The sequence below is a fragment of the Protopterus annectens genome, chromosome 16.part0 (genome assembly GCF_019279795.1).
Source record: "Protopterus annectens isolate FY-2018-M chromosome 16.part0, PAN1.0, whole genome shotgun sequence".
Lineage (NCBI taxonomy): Eukaryota > Metazoa > Chordata > Ceratodontiformes > Protopteridae > Protopterus > Protopterus annectens.
In genome coordinates, this window is record NC_056750.1 from 339767803 (window position 1) to 339790183 (window position 22381).

The following is a 22381-nucleotide window of genomic DNA, read 5'->3' on the forward strand; positions in this document are numbered from 1 at the left end:
TAGTCGGATGGCTATCTGACGACATTTCTGGATAAGTAAACCGGCGTCCAAAATAGTTTAAAGCAAAATCATACTGACGCTTAATAGTGCGTTATTTAAATCTAGCAAAAAACAGACAACCAGAAACGTTGCGATCAGGGCCTAGGCAAGGAATACAGTAAGAATGGAAGTCCTTATGAGGTATTTGCTTTCCATAAGAAATACAATTATTAACTTTTTCAGACATCGGTCTGGATCAAAAAAAAATGTTTCCCCAACGGGGTACTTAGCTTTTATTGAAGACTTCGGATCTGAAATTCGAACACGAAAATCTCAGGAGTCGGCCGACCGGCACTTGCGAACTGCTTCTGCTTCGGGCACCTCGCAGCAAGAAAGACTAAAGAAAATGGCGTTGGCCGCATCTTTTATACCCCTGACGTCAGGGAAGAGGCAACAGCACCTGATGCAGGACCCAGGACTTTGGAATTCAGGCTGACTGAGGGCAACCTGCCAGCAGGACTACCCAAATGTAATGACTGCAACAGTGAAACAGGAAGAACATCAGCTAAGTTAGGCATCTTGGGAAGGCAGATGCTAGTAACTAGTCCTGGCCACAAAATCCTAGTCATCAAAGGTATAATACACTGCATAGAACCTCCATTATGAATTCAGTACAAAGCAGTATTGTCATGCATTTCCCAGTCAACCAGTTCAGGGAGGGAAGACAGTTTTTTTTTTTTTTTTTTTTAATTTGCCTATCCAACCACAAAAACATGGAGGTAGAACATACAAGACAAAAAATGATGGCTAGAAAGGCAGTTAAAAATAATCTCTTCCAAATATGCCCACAGACGTGGAATCTCTGACTTGAGTATCAAGCAACAAGATGCTGGTGCCTTTAATAAAAAAAGCATAAAAAAAAAAAAAAAAAAAAAAAAAAAACTCAGATGTCGCCACTAGTATGTGGGCCAAAAACTATCAGCCATCCAACACACTAAACATGGCATTCTCTGATCACAGGCTCCAAAAGAGAATTACCCACACAGCTCTTTTCTCAGTCTGCTCTCCCATTCAAATATATATTTGAAGAGAAATACAGAAGACAGGACGCCACTCATGTGTGGCAGAATTTCAATAAATGAATTTTCCTACAGAAGGAAATCTATGAAGGAAAATGATTCAATATCTCGGTCAGTCTCTCAGACAGGGATCCCCACTTCCTGTGATTCAGCATGGTTTGAAGACTTAGAATGAGTGATGGATACATTCCTTCTGCCATTTACACCAGTAACAATGCAAAACACTTCTAGGTGGGGTGGGGAGAAGAAGAGTAGCATGCAAAAGGGAAGTGTGGGCTGAGACGCACACATAGTGACTCATATTCTTGTATACCTACTCATTACTCTTCAACAATGAACTATCTGAAGTAGAGAAGGGGTTCAAATACAGGTCTTGCAGGGCCAAGGTGGTGAACTCAATCCTTATCACAAACAGTCATTCTTTTAATAAAATTAGTCACATTCGGATCCAGAAAAATGTCCTGGAGACTCAAAGGTCTGCCTTTCTCAAAGCTACTTGTTTCAATATGTATAAGTGAATAAGAGACGGTGACTGAATCATGCAATTTTCTTGAAAAGGTGCAATCTACCTCCCTTTTGTGCTCAACTGCAAGCATACTTCAGAGTGAAGATCTGGATGGTGCCTTCTCTGTACAGGACTCTAAAAAAACAGCAAGATCAGTTAGGACTCAAGGTCCCTTATACCACCTGCCTTCATGTTCTCTGAATGACCACTCAAGGCCAGACTAAACTCTGGGTCCTTCATCAAAGTCAAAAGTTTGGGGCCAAGTCATCAACCAATGACTAACCACTATGCTGAAGCACTACCAATAACATTCGGTACCTACCAGACAATAAAGGTAATGTCTATGCAATTATGGGTTATTGTTTGATAACTGCAATTGAATTTACATAGCTCTTAGCTGATCAGATATGGACTAGGAGAACTTTTCATATAAAAACTAAGAGGTGATTCAAACTGTACATGTCACAAAACAACTATAAAGAATGGAGCAAGTATACTACCTGTGGGTCAAACAGAATGCTTATGCAACTGAGGTCTCATGACTTTTAGAAAAGATGAACATAAAAACAGCACACACAAGAAGGACCCAAGTGTTTCACTTGATTCAAAAATTCCCTCAAAATAAGATCTAAGCAAATGCAAGAATTTCATCTGATACTTGAAGATCACAGCAAAACTTAAAAAAAAAAAAAAAAAAAATAGTTTATAATGGCACTGACTGGTCAGTGTCCTCCAACTAATAATTTATTTCACAGTTTCATGCTTCCTATCAAAAAAGCTACCTTCTTTGGTATTCTGATAGAACTGGTTGCATATTTATAATAAAATACAGGACAGTTCTTACCAATCTGCTCTCTTACTCCATAGGTATTATATCGCCACTTGTGGTAATTCGGCAGCATTTCTTGCAATACAAATATCACGGAGGGTATTAGTCCATGGTTCTGCATCTCCCCTAACCTCCCCTAAAAGACAGTAACAGCATGAAGAAATGTGAAATGCCATGACACCTAGTTGGCCTATCGCAGGCATCAATATTTAAGCAAAGCAACACAGCCCATACTGTTGAAAGAAAGACGAAAAAGAAAAACTTTGAGACTCAGCCAAAATTTAACACTAAAGATTGCCAACATATACATCACTAGCTCTCTGCAATATTCTTAATTGCAAAGGGAATGCAAACACCTTAAAGACAATCCACACATGAATCCTTTAGCAGAACTATTTTTTCCATTTAAACCTTTGAAGTAAAGTTATGCACTTACTATAAACAAAAGCTATGTACTCACCAAAACAATAAACCCCTGTTATCTGTTACCATTAGGATCAACCTGTGGATTAAATGGATCCAACTTAGATTCAATGCTGGCTGATTCCCAAGACTTCAGCTAAGCAAATTCTGCCTCCTCTACCTATAACACACCACATTATTAGAACGGTCTCAGATGTTATTTGCTGCTTCTCCACCCACTAAACATTGAGATGTAGACCTCAAGAGAGGCCAAAATGCCAAGAAACCAAAGAAGGAAAATGGGCTTCCCCACTCAACCATTTCTGAGGTAAAAGACTAGCCCAAAAAGGTAGGGGGCAGCTGGGGGGGGGGGGGGTTGAACAAGACAACACAAATCTATTGTTATGGTGAGTACATAACTTTCATATCGGATGTTGTCTTTTCCATCTGGATTCAACCTACAGCACAGCATCCACAGCCACCTACCACCCAATGGGGGTCTCAGGAAGGATATTACACAATATGGTGGAACTAAATGAAGCCCTGGACTGGATATCTAATTTTTAGTGAGAGACAAAAGTGTGATGACCCACCCAAGCTGCAGCTGCACAAATGTCATCCAAAGCAGTTCTGGAGAAAAAAATATAAAAGTATCCATAGCTCTAGTAAAATGACCTTTGGGTTTGAAAAGCAATGCTTGGTTATGAATCAGCTGTGGAATATTCTAATGAAGAGTTCCTCAAATTATGGCCAAGGCAATACCAGCCCTGGCTCTGAACACCAGGTGTAGTCTGTGTTGATTTGAGAAGGCTCAGACTGAAGATCAAATGGTCACTACTACTAGTAGGAAATGCTTACCTTTTTACAAAGGCTAGTGTAGTAGCTATCCTCTAGTAGAATTAGATCTAATCAAACATTGTGTATAATGACACACAATGAAATGACAATGAAAGGTGAGCATCTACAGGGTAGTCACAGACTCCCTGCTTTGTCAGGAAAGGACTACCTTTGTTGTGAGGGTGGCTGAGAACTCCTAGGCTTCTGTCGTCTCTTCTCTCCTCTAGAAGACTTACTGGAGGGGTGTTGAGTGTGGCTATAGATGAAAACAGGCTTTGAAGAGAAATTCCAGTGAACCCTGGGCAAGAAAAAAAACAGGATGTTTCAACTCTTGAGTTCCTTGTATTTTTTCCTGTAGGGACTTGCATAAGGAGGCTGTTGCCTTACCAAATAAGGCTGAATTGTCTAGTGGTGCATACATTAACTTGGATTTAAAGTCATCCTGGAGGGGCTTTAGTCTGAGCCAGGAAAATTTTCCAAGAACTGAACCAGTAGCAGCTGCCCTGGCACAAGCCTCTGCAGCATCATAGCTGCATTTAATGCAATGTTTTGCTACCTGGGAGGAAGTTCCCAGGATAGACCGAGCAAAGACTTCTCCATCTGAATCAGGAAGTTCTGCAACGGCACTAGATGCCTGCAACAAAAGTTATAAAGAGTACTTTGTCATGTGTGTCTGGTAATTATTAGACCTGAAAGCCAAGGTGGCTGACGTGTAGGCCTTTTTATCCACTCCCTCCAGGGTCTTCCTCTCTTTGTCTGAAGGAAAAAGACTAGAGGAAGGAAGCATCCTAGGTGGCTTGTTTGTAGCTACAGAAACAACTGCTGGGTCTGCAGCGGGGCACCTAAAGAGGAATATACACTCCTCAGGGACCTTGTAGAAGTGGTCTGTCTTCTTGGGGGCTGAGGTCTGGGAGTATGGAGTTTGTGAAGCATTGTGAAAAGTATCCAGACATGCAGGATGCACAAAAGTACAGTTGTGTACACTTACCATAAATGTAGATGTGATGTATTCACTGTTGCAGTCATCACATTTGGGTTATCTGCTTGCAGTAGCCCTCAGTCGGCCTGATTAACAAAGTCTTGAGTCCTGCGTCGGTTGCTTTATCTTCTTCCGTGACGTCAGGTCAGGGGTATAAAACATGCAGCCAATGCCATTGCATCAGTTTTTCTTGCCGCAGAGGTCAGGTACCCCCCCCTTAATGGGAAGCAATTAAATCTATAAATATACAAGTTTATACCTCAAGACAAAAAAGCAAATACACCAAAAAGCTTTTTAGCATAGTAAAGGAGAGTAGAGGTATAGCCAAAAGAAGTAAGAGGGATGGAGGGAGGGTAACCAGGACTGCAACAGTGAATACACTCAAACATTTACATTTATGGTAAGCGTACACAACTGTACTATGTTCTTTGTGTTTCACTGTTGCAGTCATCACATTTGGGTAGATTCCTAAGGATGGGAGGAGGAATTTAGATAGCATTAGGAACAGCTATAAGGCACTGCAAGTCTGCAGTGGCAAAGCCAGATATGGATTTAGAGAAAATTGGCAGATGGTAATGCTTGGTGAAAGTATGTACAGAACTCCAGGTAGCAGCTTCTAGGATATCCCTGGTAGGGACGCCTCTGAGAAAGGCTGTAGATGTAGATGCAGCCCTGGCTGAGTGGGGTCTGATTCCCTGTGGGATAGGTTTTCCATGGTGCTTATAGCACAATGGAATGCAATGGCCTATCCATTTAGAAATGATTTGTTTAGAAATGGCCTTCCCCTTTGCCCCTGCAGCAAATGCCACTAGCAGTTGTTCAGATTTCCTTTGAGGTTTAGTCTTGTCCAAGTAAAATCTAAGTTGTCTGTGCACATCTAAGGAGTGCAGTATCCGTTCTCCTTTGTTCTGCAGATTAGGAAAGAAGGCTGGCAAATGAATAGACTGATTAAGGGCCAGACTGGATAACAAACCAAAGCCACGCAGGGTAGACCAAGTGCACGGATTAAACCATATACATCTGTACATCCAAAAGCAATCCAGCACAAAGGAAGGTAAAATAAGTAGGCTTTATTGTGGCAACTCCATCATGCAAACCGGTTTCGGCTAAGAATCAAGCCTTCTTCAGTGCAACAGAAAATTCAATTAGAATTGATCAATTGATCAATTGATTCAATTAGAATTCATCCTAGTGTCTGCTTTTATATCACAAAATTTACAGAGATACATTCAAAATAAATAAATGTGAAGCAGAACCACCAAAACAAAATTTAACTTAATTCATTAAGGTCAGGTCTAAATAAAGCTCCCAGCCTGGTGATCCAAGAGGAGTCCATATTGTTTAGTATATCATGCCAACCTGCTTTGGAAGTTCTGTGCATTTGAATTTTATCTATTATGATAAACTTGAATTTTGCAGTTTTATGTGTGATGGTGTGTTTGTAAAGGGCGTTAGAAACTCTTATTTCTGATCTCACTTAAGTGTTCGCTTATGCGGTGTCTAAAGGGTCCAGATGTTTGTCTCACATAGAAAGATGAACACATGCAGGTAGTTAAATAAATTAACCAGTCACTGTTGCAGTTTCCAAAAACTCTGATCTGATACACTTTAGAAGTGTTACAACTAGTAAATTCTTTGCTTTTAAAGATATGTGTACATGCACTGCAGTGACCACAGGGAACACAGCCTACTAAAGAGTCACCAGATAGTGTTTTCTGCATTGGGATGGGTGGGTTGTGGCATTTGTAATGGTTAAGATGTGAGTTGATAGTTCTACCTCTACGGTAGGAAAAAGCACATCTATGTTGTAGTATCCCATTTAAAGGTTCATGCGCACGTAGAATATCCCAATGATTGTTGATGATATCCCTAAATCTTGGAGTGTGACTTCCAAATGTAGTGACTAGTCTAATTGGTTGGGATATCTGTGTATTGTGTCCAGTGGTACCATGTCGGTATTTCAAAAGTTGTGATCTCTGCATACGGTTAACCTGGGTTACAGTTTGGGTAATGCGATCTTTGTTATAACCTCTAGTTATCGGCCTGTTTGTTAGATCTTGTTGACACTCCTGGTGAGATTGTTCAGAAGAGCATATACGCTTAATACGTAAGAATTGGGACTTTGGGATGTTGTTGATAATATGGCGGGGGTGATGACTGGAGGCATGAAGTAAGGTGTTGTACTTTGGACGTTTTCTGTGTACCCCTGTTTCCAACGTATGGTCTTCTTGTCGAGTAACAATGACATCCAAAAAAGATTATTTGTTGATATTCAATATTTAGAGTGAAATGAATATCCCATCTATTACTGTTGAGATATGTAAAAAATTCAGTACAAATGTCGCATCACACCGCCATACCATCCAACAATCATCCAGATATCGTCTCCAAATATCTAGCTCATCTAAGAAAGAGTTATTGTTGGTATCATAGATAAACCGCTCCTCAAAAAAACCCATGAATAAGTCAGCATAAATGGGAGCAAAAGATGCTCCCCATGGCTGTGCCTCTAACCTGACAATAGGACTGGCCATCAAAGTAAAAAATGTTTTAGTTAAAACAAATTCTGTTATCTTGAGTAGAAAATTATTGAAACCCGGAGTATATAATTGGGATTTCTCTAACCAATATTCGATGGCCTGTAATCCAGCACCATGTGGTATGCTGGTGTAGAGGGAGGTGACATCCAGTGTGCAGAGAAACCAGTCTGGTTCCAATTGTGTTTCACGAATGACATTCAAAAACTCAGTGGTGTCTGAGTAAGGACCTAACCATGGACAATAATGGTTTTAAGTAGTGTGTCAGAAAAGCAGACAAAGGTTCAGTAAGAGAGCCCTTACCAGATACAATAGGTCTACCTGGTGGACATGTAGGATGTTTATGTATCTTGGGGAGTAAATATAGGTACTGAGGAATCGGGTCTGAAACCTTAAGTTGTTTACATGTATGTTGATTAATAATGCCCTCCTCCATAGCTAAATCCAGGAATGTATCAATATGTTTTTTGAAATTGGGTGTGGGATCCACCACCATGTGCATGCAAAAACGGGCATCAGATAGTTGTTTGTGCACCTCAGCCTGATACATTTCCCAATCCATCACTACAATGCCACCTCCCTTATCAGCTGGTAAAATGACTACATTGTGACTGTTACCAAGTTCATTTAGTGCTTGCTGTTCTTGCTTAGTCAGGTTGTGTCGAATAGGCTGATAACCTTGAGAAAAATGCAAATCCTTAACACCGGGTTCTTTAAATATAGCCACATGTTTGTCCATGGGGGGTTGGAAATAAGATCTCCCAAATTGAAACCCAGTAGATCTTTGAGTGTTTTCCGCATCTGAAAAAAATATTTTAAGGTTAAGTAGTCTGCAAAAATCATCCAATCCAAATTAAACACCTTACTTCATGCCTCCAGTCATCACCCCCGCCATATTATCAACAACATCCCAAAGTCCCAATTCTTACGTATTAAGCGTATATGCTCGTCTGAAGAATCTCACCAGGAGTGAGAACAGGATCTAACAAACAGGCTGATAACTAGAGATTATAACAAAGATCGCATTACCCAAACTGTAACCCAGGTTAACCATATGCAGAGATCACAACTTTTGGAATACCAACATGGTACCACTGGACACAATACACAGATATCCCAACCAATTAGACTAGTCACTACATTTGGAAGTAACATTCCAAGATTTAGGGATATCATCAACAATCATTAGGATATTCTACATGCGCATGAACATTTAAATGAGATACTACAACATAGATGTGCTTTTTCCTACCGTAGAGGTAGAACTATCAATTCACATCTTACACATTACAAATGCCACAACCCACCCATCCCAATGCAGAAAACACTATTTGGTGACACTCTAGTAGGCTGTGCTCCCTGTGGTCACTGCAGTGCATGTACACATCTTTAAAAGCAAAGAATTTACTAGTTGTAACACTTCTAAAGTGTATCAGATCAGAGTTTTTGGTAACTGCAGCAGTGACTGGTTAATTTATTTAGCTACCTGCACGTGTTCATCTTTCTATGTGGGGCAAACATCCAGACCCTTTAAACACTGCATAAGTGAACACTTAAGTGAGATCAGAAATAAAAGAGTTTCTAACGCCCCTTACAAACACACCATCACACATAAAACTGCAAAATTCAAGTTTATCATAACAGATAAAATTCAAATGCACAGAACTTCCAAAGCAGGTTGGCATGATATACTAAACAATATGGAATCCTCTTGGATCACCAGGCTGGGAGCTTTATTTAGACCTGGCCTTAATGAATTAAGTTAAATTTTGTTTTGGTGGTTCTGCTTCACATTTATTTATTTTGAATGTATCTCTCTAAATTTTGTGATATAAAAGCAGACACTAGGATGTGCTCCAATTTAATTTTCTGTTGCACTGAAGAAGGCTTGATTCTTAGCCGAAACCAGTTTGCATGATGGGAGTTGCCACAATAAAGCCTACTTATTTTACCTTCCTTTGTGCTGGATTGCTTTTGGATGTACAAATGTATATGGTTTAATCCGTGCACTTGGACTACCCTGCGTGGCTTTGGTTTGTTCCCCATTTGACTCGCTCACACCCTGGAGACACTTGGGAAGAATGGCTGCATAATTCCGTGGCTCTGTATACATTATTTGTTTGCTTATTTGTCCATTTTATAACACTTTGGTGTGTTATGGTAACTTTTCTCCTGTTTGGGGACTTTTATGTCTCACGGGCGTTGGACTACTGCTATTGCTGTGTGTTCTGTTTTTGGATGCATGATATAGTGGTTTGGATGTATCAGGGTCGCCAGATCTTATGTTCGGTTACTACAGCCGAAGTCTGGACATATAACTACGTTCTCTACAAAAACAATTAGATCCTGGCAAGTTATTTCAAGGTGAGACTGTTGCTACAAGCTAAAATAATTGTGAGCAGGACTGAGCCTTCAAGCGGGGAACTGTGTTGAATGTTTCCTGTGTCTGTTGCATCTTTTATGCTCAGGAACTTCCATTTGACAGTGGGATTAACCTATAACATCGGCGGTGTATTGTTTCTTCATTCTTTCAACCTGGACCAAATTATTTTTTTATATATATATTACAGAGATGTTATGTTGTGTTAGAACTTTTTTTGGGCTCATTTGATACACACAGATATATTTTTTTCTTTATAACTGATTTAAGTTGGACTTTTTTCTGTAACATATGTAATAGCTGTTGGGACATGGTCACAATCGAGTCTATTTGGTGTATACTGGCGTACCTGTGATACGCTCTAGGAAGGAAGTCATTTTTTTCAAATCAACATCGAACGCCAGATGCATTAAACCATTTGGAGCTACGCACATGATTTTGGATGGGATTTGGACTTCATAACCTTTTTTTTCGTGATTTTTCTACTAAATAGTGGACATTTGTTAAATCTACTCTTTGGAATTTGTTATATATGAATGCCAATTTCTCAACAGGTTATACACATATGTATGTTACATGTTGTTCTTTGACATAGATATTCAGCATGCTTTCTTGCGACTAATATGTGCTGCACATTCCTATATCAGCTACACAGCAACATTAGTATTTACTATTTACAGCTTATACATATATTTAGGCAAGTACAGTATGTTTAAAGTATGCTGATATGGAAACTAAGATAACGGGATATTATCCATCCATGAGTCTAAGTTTTGATGAGTTCCTGGTGCACGGGTTTAGTAACACAACTATTGTTTTTTGTGCTTGGGGACTTGAACACGAGTTCTATATGTAATATCAATATATTATTGTATGTCTTTTTGACTTTTTGGGGTCATCAAATGCTATCTGCCAATTATTATACTATGTGATTCATTGGCCACACAGGTTATTAATTCTAGTGTACTTCCAATCTCTCAGGTTAACTGTTCATTAGTAGATGACCAGGACACCTGTGGCCATTTTTCATGTTATATACAGAGAGGGTGCATTTTGCTATATAGAGTCTGATGGCTTATGGATTATATTAATGTGATATGTGGCTAAGACGAAGGTCGGCCACCACTCTATGCTTTACAATTATATCTATATGAACACTAATGTGATATAGGGCTAAGACGAAAGTCGGCCAAAATTTTGATTATCTCTATAAAATCTGGAATTACCCATGACTATTTAATTGTTGTTCATGCTCTGCAGAGACAGGCATGTTTTCCCTTTTTATAAAACAGAATGAGTATTTGGCTAGGTGAATTTTTCATCTTTTTTATATATTAGTAGTTGAGACGAAGGTCGGCTACTTACTCAAGGACGTATGTCCATTCCATACTGAAGACTCTGATTGATTAGGCATTTTGTTCCCCTTCTCAGTTTTTTGTCATGATTTGCATTTGGTGTGTTCAACAGGTCTTACATTAGCATTTACACAGTTTTCACATGATTTTATGAACTCTGGTTAGTGACTCAAGCACAAAATAGTTATATTATGCCAATGTAATATACACGCACTATATATATTTATTTGGTATTATATATACCATTTTTTATATTGTTTCTATACGTAGCGGTGTATATTTATAAAGATACATTGGCACAAGAACAATATTATTTTATAGTGTTCCTTCACATGGCACCATGGATCTCACAGGTATTCTACAGGGTTTATCTGCAGATAAAGATAATTTAGATGTTTCGGCTTACAGCTATCAAATTCTAGTAATTTCACTACTGATATGGTGGATGCCAAACATCTTTGTGGTGTGTTATTTCAAATATTAGCCAAGAAAGTACAGTTGTGTACACTTACCATAAATGTAGATGTTAGAGTGTCTTCACTGTTGCAGTCATCACTGTAGGGTTCTCCCCTGCCGGCAGGCAGTCCTCGGTCGGCCAGAATCCCAAAGTCTGGGTCCGGCATCGGCTGCTCAGCCATGCTCCCTGATGTCAGTGCGCCAGGAGTACAAAGCTGGCAGCCGATGCCATGTTCTCCAGTTTTTCTTGCCCCAGATGTCAGGTGTTCCAAAATGAGTATAACTCCATACCCTTTGCAAATACACCTCAGAAGAAGGGTGAAGAAGGGAACCACACAAAAGAAAAAATAAGAGGGGAGAGGAGGGAGGGTAACCCAGACAGCAACAGTGAAGACACTCGAACATCTACATTTATGTTAAGTGTACACAACTGTACTATGTTCATCATGTTTCACTGTTGGTCATCACTGTAGGGTTGAATCCCAAAGCAGAAGAAAAGGGAGGTGGTCATAAAGTAGAGGGGGTGGCTAAAAGGCCCTGCAAGACTGCAGAAGCAAAGCCTGCCTTAGACTTAGAGTAGAGAGGTAGATTGTAGTGCTTAGAAAAAGTATGCACCGAACTCCAAGTTGCAGCTTCCAAAATGTCCTTGGTAGGTACTCCCCTGAGAAAGGCAGCTGAAGTAGCAGCAGCCCTGGTAGAGTGAGTCCTAATACTTCCTGGGATTTGCTTTCCATGGTGAGAGTAACAAAATCTGATTCCATGAGCGATCCATTTAGAAATGGTCTGTTTTGAAATGGCTTTGCCTTGGGAACTTGAAGCATAAGAAACAAACAATTGCTCTGTTTTCCTGATGTTCTTGGTTCTGTCCAGGTAAAACCGTAGTTGTCTGTGTACATCCAAGGAATGCAAGATCCTTTCCCCCCTATTTTGAGGATTGGGGAAAAAGGTTGGCAGGTGAATAGTTTGATTTAAAGCCACTTTGGAAACCACCTTAGGCATGAAAGTAGGATTAGTCCTTAAAGACACCCTGTCTTGGTGAAAAATAATATAAGGTTCCACAGCCATGAGTGCTTGCAACTCCGAAACTCTCCTGGCGGAGGTCAGAGCTAACAGGATCCTTTCCCCCCTATTATACTATGGCTGTCTTCCATGATAAAAACTTGATGTCAGATGTGGCAGCAGGCTCAAAAGGAGGTAAGGTGAGTTTTTCCAAAACATAGTTGAGATCCCAGGCAGGAATGGGTGGAGATCTAGGGGACCTTAAATTCTTAGCGCCTCTGACAAACTGTCTCATGAGCTGGTGGGAAAAGATTGGAGGGTCTGTATTATAATGAGCAGAGATAGCAGAGGCATGTATCTTTATGGAAGAGAAGGAGAGACCCTTATGTAAAAGGTCTGTCAGGTATAGTAAAATCAGAGGAATATTAGGAATAAGAGGATCCGAATCCTGAGCATGCATCCAGGTGCACAATCTTTTCCATTTTCCTGCATAAGATTTTCTAGTTCTAGGGCGTCTGGCTTCTAAAATGACATCCATAACCTGCTTGGGTAGGAGAGAATTAATCATAGACCTTGGATTAGCCAGGCTGAGAGTTTTGACATGCGAGTGCAGAACCTGACCCTGGTGTTGGGACAAAAGGTTTGGAGTCTGAGGTAAAACCCAAGGGGGGGTCCTGAGAAAGGTTTTTCAGTGTTGGGTACCAAAACTGTCGAGGCCAATTTGGGGCCAGTAAAATTATCATCTTGGGCTTGTCCTGCTTGATCTTTAATAACACCCGTGGAAGAAGAGGTAGAGGCGGGAAGGCATACCCCGAGAGGTTTCTCCAACTGAATGATAGTGCATCCACTTTCCATGCTAGCTCGTGGAATGTCCTTGTGCAAAAAATCTGTAGTTGATTCAGGGGGGATGCAAAAAGATCTATGTGCGGGCATCCCCAGACTGCTGTAATCATCTTGAATATTTCGGTGTCCAGCATCCATTCGTGTGGGTCTGACAGGTTCCTGCTCAGACTGTCTGCCAGGATGTTTTGTTTCCCTGGTAGATACTGAGCTTTTAGGTCCACTTTGCAAGCTTGAGCTGTGTTCCATAGATTCATGGCTAGTCTGCAAAGGGGGTAGGAGTGTGAACCCCCTTGCTTATGTACCACATAACTGTGGTGTTGTCTGTCCGTATCAGTAGTTGTCCTGGTTGTAGAACATTCCTGAAGGCCAATAGAGCATTCTGAACAGCTAACATTTCCTTTAAATTGATATGCAGGTGCTTCTGATCCTTTGTCCAAAGGCCCTGCAGGCATTTTCCCTGCAAATGGGCTCCCCATGCGTAATCTGAGGCGCCTGTGGTTAGTATCTGGCTGGCTGGAGGCAGACTGAAGGCTTTCCCATTGTTTTGAATACATGCCTTGGTCCACCAAAGGAATTCCCTTTGTAGACAAGGCAGGACGGTGATCTGTGTGTCTAGACTGTGGCAATGCTGGGACCATACACTTTTTAGGTACCACTGTATTTTCCTCATATGTAGTCTTGCATATGGTATGAAGATACAGGAGGCCCATGTAACCCAAAGCCTGCTGGAATTTCCTTGCAGATAGCCGAGATAGTGACGCCAAGGTTTTGAAAGTTGAAGCCAGCTGTAATTGTTTTTTGGATGTCAGAAATGCCATCTGGGTAGTTGTGTTTAGAAGAGCACCCAGAAAAGTTATGTTGTGAGGGTGTCAAATTTGACTTTTTTATGTTCACAGTGAATCCCAGGAACTTGAGAAGATTCTGAACAAATTCTAGATGCTGGAGTAAGACATCCTTGCTGTCTGCTTGAATAAGACAGTCGTCCAGATAAGGGTAAATTTGAATTCCCTTGAGTCTGCAATAAGCTACTACTGGTGCCAGGCATTTGGTGAAGACCCTGGGCGCAGTAGACAATCCAAAGGGCAGCGCAGAGAATTGATAGTGCCTCGATCCGGCCTTGAACCTGAGGTATTTTCTGCACTCCTGTCTGATAGGAATGTGTAAATAAGCCTTCTTTAAATCCAATGTTACCATCCATGCATTTTTGCTCAGCATTGGAAGTAGCTGCTGCAGAGTAAGCATCTTGAATTTTGGTATCTCCAGGAAAGTGTTCAAGACTGACAGATCCAGGATGGGTCTCCATGAATTTTGCTTTCTGGGGACTAGAAAGAGCCTTGAGTAAAAACCTTGCCCCATTTCTGAAAGTGGAACCAGTTCTATGGCCTTCATAGCCAAAAGGGCTTTCACCTGGTTTAAGGCCTCTAACCACTGATGTTTTGGTAGATCCGGCCATCCGTTTGGTCTTGGTAGGGTATGAAAATGGAATTTGTAACCTCTTGAAACCACATCCAGAACCCACTTGTCTTGGGTTATGTAAGTCCAGATTAGGTGAAAAAGAGAAAGTTTTCCTCCGAGAGGGGCTTCCAGGCAAGAAGTTCCTGCAGCCCAACAGAGGGAGTCATTGAGCCTGTTTTCTATGAGCTTGAGGTCTGTCCTCTCCACCCCTAGGGGTGGAAGCAGTCCACTGTCTTGGTCTGTAGGAGGTCTGCGTTTGGGGCCTTCCTCTGGAGCGTCTGTATCGACCCCTCTGAGGCCTGTCTGAATTGGGAAAGGACCTATTTTTAGTTGGCCAATTCCTACTAAATCTGGGGGGGGGCTGTACTTGTAAGAAATCCTTAACCGTTTGCATGGATTTTGCCTTGTCCTCCATCTTCTTTATCACCTCTTCAGCCTTAGATCCAAACAAAACATTATACTGAACAGGAGCATCCAGTAACTTAGCTTTCACTTGATCCGGCAAGTTTTGTTCCTTTAACCAAGCATGTCTTCTAATGACTGTGCCAGAGGCAGCAGCCCTACAAGAAGCCTTCAAGGCATCAAAACCACAGTGTAAACCATGCTTTCCTACTTGTTCAGTGGCATGCATTAAATCATGTAATTCCTTATTATCTGTACAAGCGGAAATGGAAGCTAGCTTTTGTTTCAAAACAGACAGTAGAAATTGCTGGTATTTTAGCATATGAAATTGACAGTTTAAAGCCCTAATAGATAAAGTTGCAGAAGTGTACACTTTTTTGCCCCATCTCTCTAAAGCTCTGGAATCCTTATCTGTGGGAATGGGGTTTTTAGCAGAAGCGGCTTTAACCCCCTTAGGGCCCTGAGAAATGGTTTCAGGATCAGCAGTAGGATTCTTGTATAAGAACTGGTGAGAATCAGGAACCCTATAATATCGGTCTGGCTTAGCAGGAGCTGGAGGAAAGGAGTCAGGAGTTAAGTTAGCCTCAGAAAAGGCATCATCCACAATATCCAAAATAGGAGGAATAGCCAGGGGTCTATGTTGGGGAAGAAGAAGAAAATCCCTAAGACTTTTCTTAGATTCCGAGTACTCCTGTCCTTCCCAGTGAAAATGTTTCCGCATTTCGTGTAAAGTTTCCCCAAATGAAAAATCCTCAGAGGGAGAAGCTGAAGGAATGGATTCCTCAGCATCAGAATCCTCATAAGGAGGGAAAGAATAATCCTGGTCGGAAGACACTGAAGAAACAGATGCCTGACCAGAAGAGTCATAATACAATTCCTGCCTTGGCCTTTTATATGGAGGGGGATGTGAACCCCTAATCATGGTAAGTAAGTCCTCCGCCATCTTAAGTAACTGTTTTTGTGACTTGGGTCCCGGATCAGAAGAGGCCTGGGTTGAAGTCTTAGATTTGGAAGGAGTCTTTGCCTTTGTCTTTGCCTTTATCAGAAGCTGTGTAGGCCTGAAAACCCCCTCGGAAGCCGGTACCTACACAGCGGCTCTGGACCCATCCGAAGGAGCATTGTCCGAAGGTCCTGCAACTGAAATACTCAAAGGCCTAGTTGGCTCCTCGTGGGAGTCCGTTTCGGCCATTGGTTCTGAAATGGCCGACAACAGGGGCTGCGAAAGCGCCGCACTGACGATGGCTGAACCTGAAGCTGGCTCTGCTTGTAAAACGTCATCTGTTTTGGACCTCGGAGGCCTGTCTTTATCCTTGCGTCGTTTGTGAACTCCGGTAGTCGGAAGTGTGTCCGACGACATTTTGTAATTAAATCGCCTACCGAAATAATGAAAAGCAAAATCGTACCTTCGTTTAATCGTACGTTGATTAAATCTAGCACAAAACCGACAACTAGCTACGTCGTGGTCAGGGCCTAAGCAAGGAATACAGTAAGAATGGAAATCCTTGAGGTATTTGCTTCCCACAAGAAATACAGTTATTAACTTTTTCTGACATCTGACTGGAGCAAGAAAAAAGTGTCCCCAACGGGGTACTTAGCTTTGAGTAGAAGAAGAAAGTCTTTGGACTGAAGTACGTAAAAAAAAAAATTTGTCAGGAGTCAGCCGACCGGCACTTGCGAACTGCTTTCACTGCACGGCAAGAAAGACTGGAGAACATGGCGTCGGCTGTCAGCTTTGTACTCCTGGCGCACTGACGTCAGGGAGCATGACTGAGCAGCAGACGCCGGACCCAGACTTTGGGATTCTGGCCGACCAAGGACTGCCTGCCGGCAGGGGAGAACCCTACAGTGATGACTGCAACAGTGAAACACGAACATCATGAGATCTTTATGGGCCAATATCTGGCACCTCAAGTTGTTTAAAGCTTATAAATTGAAAAACATAACGCCACAAGGATTATGAATCCAAATTCAACCACTTGTGGGTGTTATTGATGACCAACTGTCCACAGATTGGGCACAAACACAACACCAAGCATCAATGCTATTTGTAGATACTCTGGTTACTTATTAAGAAAGGATGATAGAAACTCAGACTTTAGAAATCAATGCCAATTGCCAAGAAGCCAAGGCTTATGAGTCTGAAAGCTTCTTTAATAACCATTTGGCAAACTTGGCCAAGGATTTAGCTACATTAGAGGAATAACTTATCAAAAAGAAAACTCAGAAATTTCAAAAAGATATTGCTGGTTATGAAAAAGGTAAACCTTTTGTTATTCAAAAAAGTGTTTGATTTTCTGACCCCAGTTATAGATCTACCAACAGAAGGAAGAGACCAAGATCTATACTTAGAAAAACTATGCAATCACCAAGTGGGACCTCAGAGGATGAATCATCTTCTGCCACTGATTTTGATTGCCCTTCTAACCAAGATTCTCCAGTGGCTAAACGCAAACAACCTTCAGACCCTTTAGGTTCAAAAAACGCAGAGGGGGAAGAAAACATAGAAAGAAACACACGGAACATACAACTGTTGTAGAAGATTGTAACTCAATAGACAATGTACACAATATTTCCTCATACGAACTGTCAAATGTATACAATAAAATATTGAACAAGGGTCTCAACTTTGTACCTATGTCTTTTGTTCCTGAGCATGTTTTAATTAATGAATTGAATGATTTTTGCAGACTACTTGACCTTAAAATATTTTTTTCAGATGCGGAAAATACTCAAAGATCTACTGGGTTTCAATTTGGGAGATCTGATTTCCAACCCCCCCATGGCAAACATGTGGCTATATTTAAAGAATGCTTTCTTAAGGATTTGCATTTTTCTCAAGGTTATCAGCCTATTCGACACAACTTGACTAAGCAAGAACAGCAAGCACTAAATGAACTTCGTTCCAATCACAATATAGTCATTTTACCAGCTGATAAGGGAGGTGGCATTGTAGTGATGGACTGGGAGATCTATCAGGCTGATTCACACAAACAACTATCTGATGCCCGTTTTTACATACACATGGTGGTGGATCCCACACCCAATTTCAAAAAACATATTGATACATTCCTGGATTTAGCTATGGAGGAGGGCATTATTAATCAACATACATGTAAACAACGTAAGGTTTCAGACCCGTTTCCTCAGTACCTATATTTACTCCCCAAGATACATAAACATCCTACATGTCCACCAGGTAGACCTATTGTATCTGGTAAGGGCCCTCTTACTGAACCTTTGCCTGCTTTTCTAACGCACTACTTAAAACCATTATTGTCCATGGTTAGGTCCAAACTCAAAGACACCACTGAGTTTTTGAATATCATTCGTGATACACAATTGGAACCAGACTGGTTTCTCTGCACACTGGTTGTCATCTCCCTCTACACCAGCATACCACATGGTGCTGGATTACAGGCCATCGAATATTGGTTAGAGAAATCCCAATTATACACTTCGGGTTTCAATAATTTTCTACTCAAGATAACAGAATTTGTTTTAACTAAAACATTTTTTACTTTGATGGCCAGTCCTATTGGCAGGTTAGAGGCAAAGCCATGGGAGCATCTTTTGCTCCCATTTATGCTGACTTATTCATGGGTTTTTTTGAGGAGCGGTTTATCTATAATACAAATAACTCTTTCTTAGAAGAACTAGATATTTGGAGACGATATCTGGATGATTGTTGGATGGTATGGCGGGGTGATGTGACATTTGTACATGAATTTGTTACATATCTCAACAGTAATAGATGGGATATTCATTTCACTCTAAATATTGAATATCAACAAATAATCCTTTTGGATGTCATTGTTACTCGACAAGAAGACCATACGTTGGAAACTCTGGTACACAGAAAATTTCCAAAATACAACACCTTACTTCATATGTCTCCAGTCATCAACCCCGCCATATTATCAATAACATTCTAAAGTCCCAATTCTTACATATTAAGCGTATATGCTCTTCTGAACAATCTCACCAGAAGTGTCAACAAGATCTAACAGGCTGATAACTAGAGGTTATAACAAAGATCGCATTACCCAAACTGTAACCCAGGTTAACCGTATGCAGAGATCACAACTTTTGGAATACCAACATGGTACCACTGGACACAATACACAGATATCACAACCAATTAGACTAGTCACTACATTTGGAAGTAACATTCCAAGATTTAGGGATATCATCAACAATCATTGGGATATTCTACGTGCGCATGAACATTTAAATGAGATACTACAACATAGATGTGCTTTTTCCTACCGTAGAGGTAGAACTATCAACTCACATCTTACCCATTACAAACGCCACAACCCACCCATCCCAATGCAGAAAACACTATTTGGTGACTCTTTAGTAGGCTGTGTTCCCTGTGGTCACTGCAGTGCATGTACACATCTTTTTAAAAGCAAAGAATTTACTAGTTGTAACACTTCTAAAGTGTATCAGATCGGAGTTTTTCGTAACTGCAGCAGTGACTGGTTAATTTATTTAGCTACCTGCACATGTTCATCTTTCTATGTGGGACAAACATCTAGACCCTTTAGACACCGCATAAGCGAACACTTAAGTGAGATCAGAAATAAAAGAGTTTCTAACGCCCTTTACAAACACACCATCACACATGCGAAATTCAAGTTTATCATAGCAGATAAAATTCAAATGCACAAAACTTCCAAAGCAGGTTGGCATGATATACTAAACAATATGGAATCCTCTTGGATCACCAGGCTGGGAGCTTTATTTAGACCTGGCCTTAATGAATTAAGTTAAACTGTTTTGGTAGTTCTGCTTCACATTTATTTATTCTGAATGTATCTCTTTAAATTTTGTGATATAAAAGCAGACACTAGGATGTGCTCTAATTGAATTTTCTGTTGCACTGAAGAAGGCTTGATTCTTAGCCGGAACCGGTTTGCATGATGGAGTTGCCAAAATAAAGCCTACTTATTTTACCTTCCTTTTTGCTGGATTGTTTTCAGACAGGATAACACTTTGGGCATGAAAGAGGGATTGGTCCTGCGGGACACCCTGTCCGCATGAAAGATGATGCAAGGCTCCACTGCCATAAGGGCTTGTAGTTCAGATAACCTTCTTGCTGAAGTGATTGCTAAAAGGAAAGCAATTTTCCAAGAAAGGAATTTTAATTCTGCAGTAGCAGCTGGCTCGAAAAGAGGAAGAATGAGTTTCTCCAATACAAAGTTAAGGTCCATAGCTGGAGTTGGAGCTCTCCTGGGTGGTCTTACATTTTTGGCCCCTCTGAGGAAATGCTTGAAGCAGTGGATGAGAGAAGAGGGGAAGTTCTGTGTTATAATGAGCTGAAATGGCTGAGGCATGAATTTTGATGGCGGAGAAAGACAGGCCCTTGTGAAGCATCTCAGTTAAGTATTGTAAAATATGAGATAAATTGGGCACTGCTGTGCTCATCCCTTGAGATTGGTTCCAGGCACAGAATCTTTTCCATTTTTCAGCATAAGATTTTCTAGTACTAGGCCTCCTTGCCTCTAAAATGATATCTATCACTGGTTTACTGAGGGATGGTAAAAGAGAGATTAGGTAATTAGCCAGGCTGCTAGGTTCAGTGTTTGAAGCGGAGGGTGGAGAATCTGGTTCTCCTGCTGAGACAACAGGGTAGGAGTCTGAGGCAGGTGCCATGGGGCCAACAGTGACAAACTGCACAAGAGGGGGTACACCAGTGTTGGCGTGGCCAGTCTGGTGCAATCAAAATAGTCCTTAGTTTGTCTTGTTTGATCTTTAGTAGTACTTTGGAGAGCAGAGGCAGAGGAGGAAAGGCAAAAAACTTATAGATTTTTCCAGCTGAAGGACAGAGCATCCACTTTCCAAGCTTGTTTTTGGGGAGTCCTTGAGCAAAATTTGTAAAATTAATAGTTCTGGGGGGAGGCAAACAGGTTTATATCTGGGCTCCCCCATTTGCTTGTCAACATGTTGAAAATCCTTGGTTCCAGTTTCCACTCGTGTGGGTTCATGACGTTTCTGCTTAATCCGTCTGCCAGTGTATTTAGTTTTCCTGGCAGGAATTGTGCTTGAAGATGCACTTTGTAGCTCAAGGCTGGGTTCCACAATGCCATGGTTAGTCTGCAGAGGGGGTAAGAATGTGTACCCTGTACCCCCCTGCTTGTTTATGTACCACATAACAGTGGTGTTGTCCGTCTTTACCATTAATTGTCCTGGAAGAATGTGGTCCTTGAAGGCTGCCAGAGCATTCTGTACCGCTACCATTTCTTTTTGATTGATATGCATGTGCATTTGACTTGGGTTCCATTTGCCCTGAATGCACTTCCCCTGCCAGGTGAGCCCCCCATTCATAGTCTGATGCGTCTGTTAGGATTTGAGCAGCAGGGGGTAGTGTGAATGGTAGTCCCTTGTTTTGGTGGCAGGCCTCTGCCCACCAAAGGAACTCTAGGCATAAGCAAGGTATGATAGGAATCATTGCTTCTAGATCCCGAGAATGTTGACACCATAGGCTTTTTAGATACCACTGTAGTTTCCTCATATGCAGTCTTGCATATGGAATTAGAAGAATGCAGGAGGCCATGAACCCCAAGGCTTGTGGTATTTGCCTTGCTGATAGCAGGGTTTTTGTGGCCACTTGTTTGAAGTAGATTGTCAAATGAATTTGTTTCTCTGGCGTGAGGAAAGCCATCTGGGAAGTTGTATTCAAGCTTGCTCCCAGGAATATAATTTGTTGACAGGGTACCAGGTGTGATTTCTTTTTGTTTATGGTGTACCCCAGACAAGTTAGCACCCTTTGTACAAAGGCCAGATGATTCAAAAGTATGTCCTGGCTTTCTGCCTGAATTAGACAATCGTCCAGGTATGGGTATATTTGAATAGTTCTTTGCCTGCAAAATGCAATGACTGGAGCTAGGCACTTTGTGAATACCCTGGGTGCAGTAGTTAAGCCAAAGGGCAGCGCAGAGAACTGACAGTGTGTGTAGCCTGCTTTGAAGCATTGGTATCTTCTGCAAGATTCCCTGATTGGGATGTGCAGGTATGCTTCCTTTAAATCTAGTGTTGCCAACCAGGCATCTTTGCCTAGCATAGGAAGCAACTGGTGAAGAGTCAGCATCTTGAATTTTGGAATCACCAAAAAGGTGTTTAGAGTAGACAGGTCCAGGACAGGACACCATGAATTGTCTTTTCTGGGTACCAGGAAAAGTCTTGAGTAGAAACCTTGTCCCTTTTCCTCTTCTGGTACCAAGTGAATAGCCCCTATGCTTGACAGAGAAAGTACTTGCTTTTGGGCCTCTGCCCACTGATTTGGGGGAAGATCTGGTCAACCACTTGGTGTTAGTAATGTGTGAAAGTGAAATCTGTATC

At 41.3% G+C, this 22381-nt stretch overlaps 1 protein-coding gene across 1 annotated transcript in view; it reads right to left on the reverse strand.

Annotated features, from left to right (window-relative positions):
• The window catches only part of NUP188 (nucleoporin 188), a 3305077-nt gene that overhangs the window by 1911996 nt on the left and 1370700 nt on the right, over nucleotides 1–22381 (reverse strand). The window contains exon 23 of the mRNA XM_044058121.1: nucleotides 2408–2528. Within this exon, the coding sequence (XP_043914056.1) occupies nucleotides 2408–2528 (121 nt within the window). The remainder of the gene's footprint in view (nucleotides 1–2407; nucleotides 2529–22381) is intronic.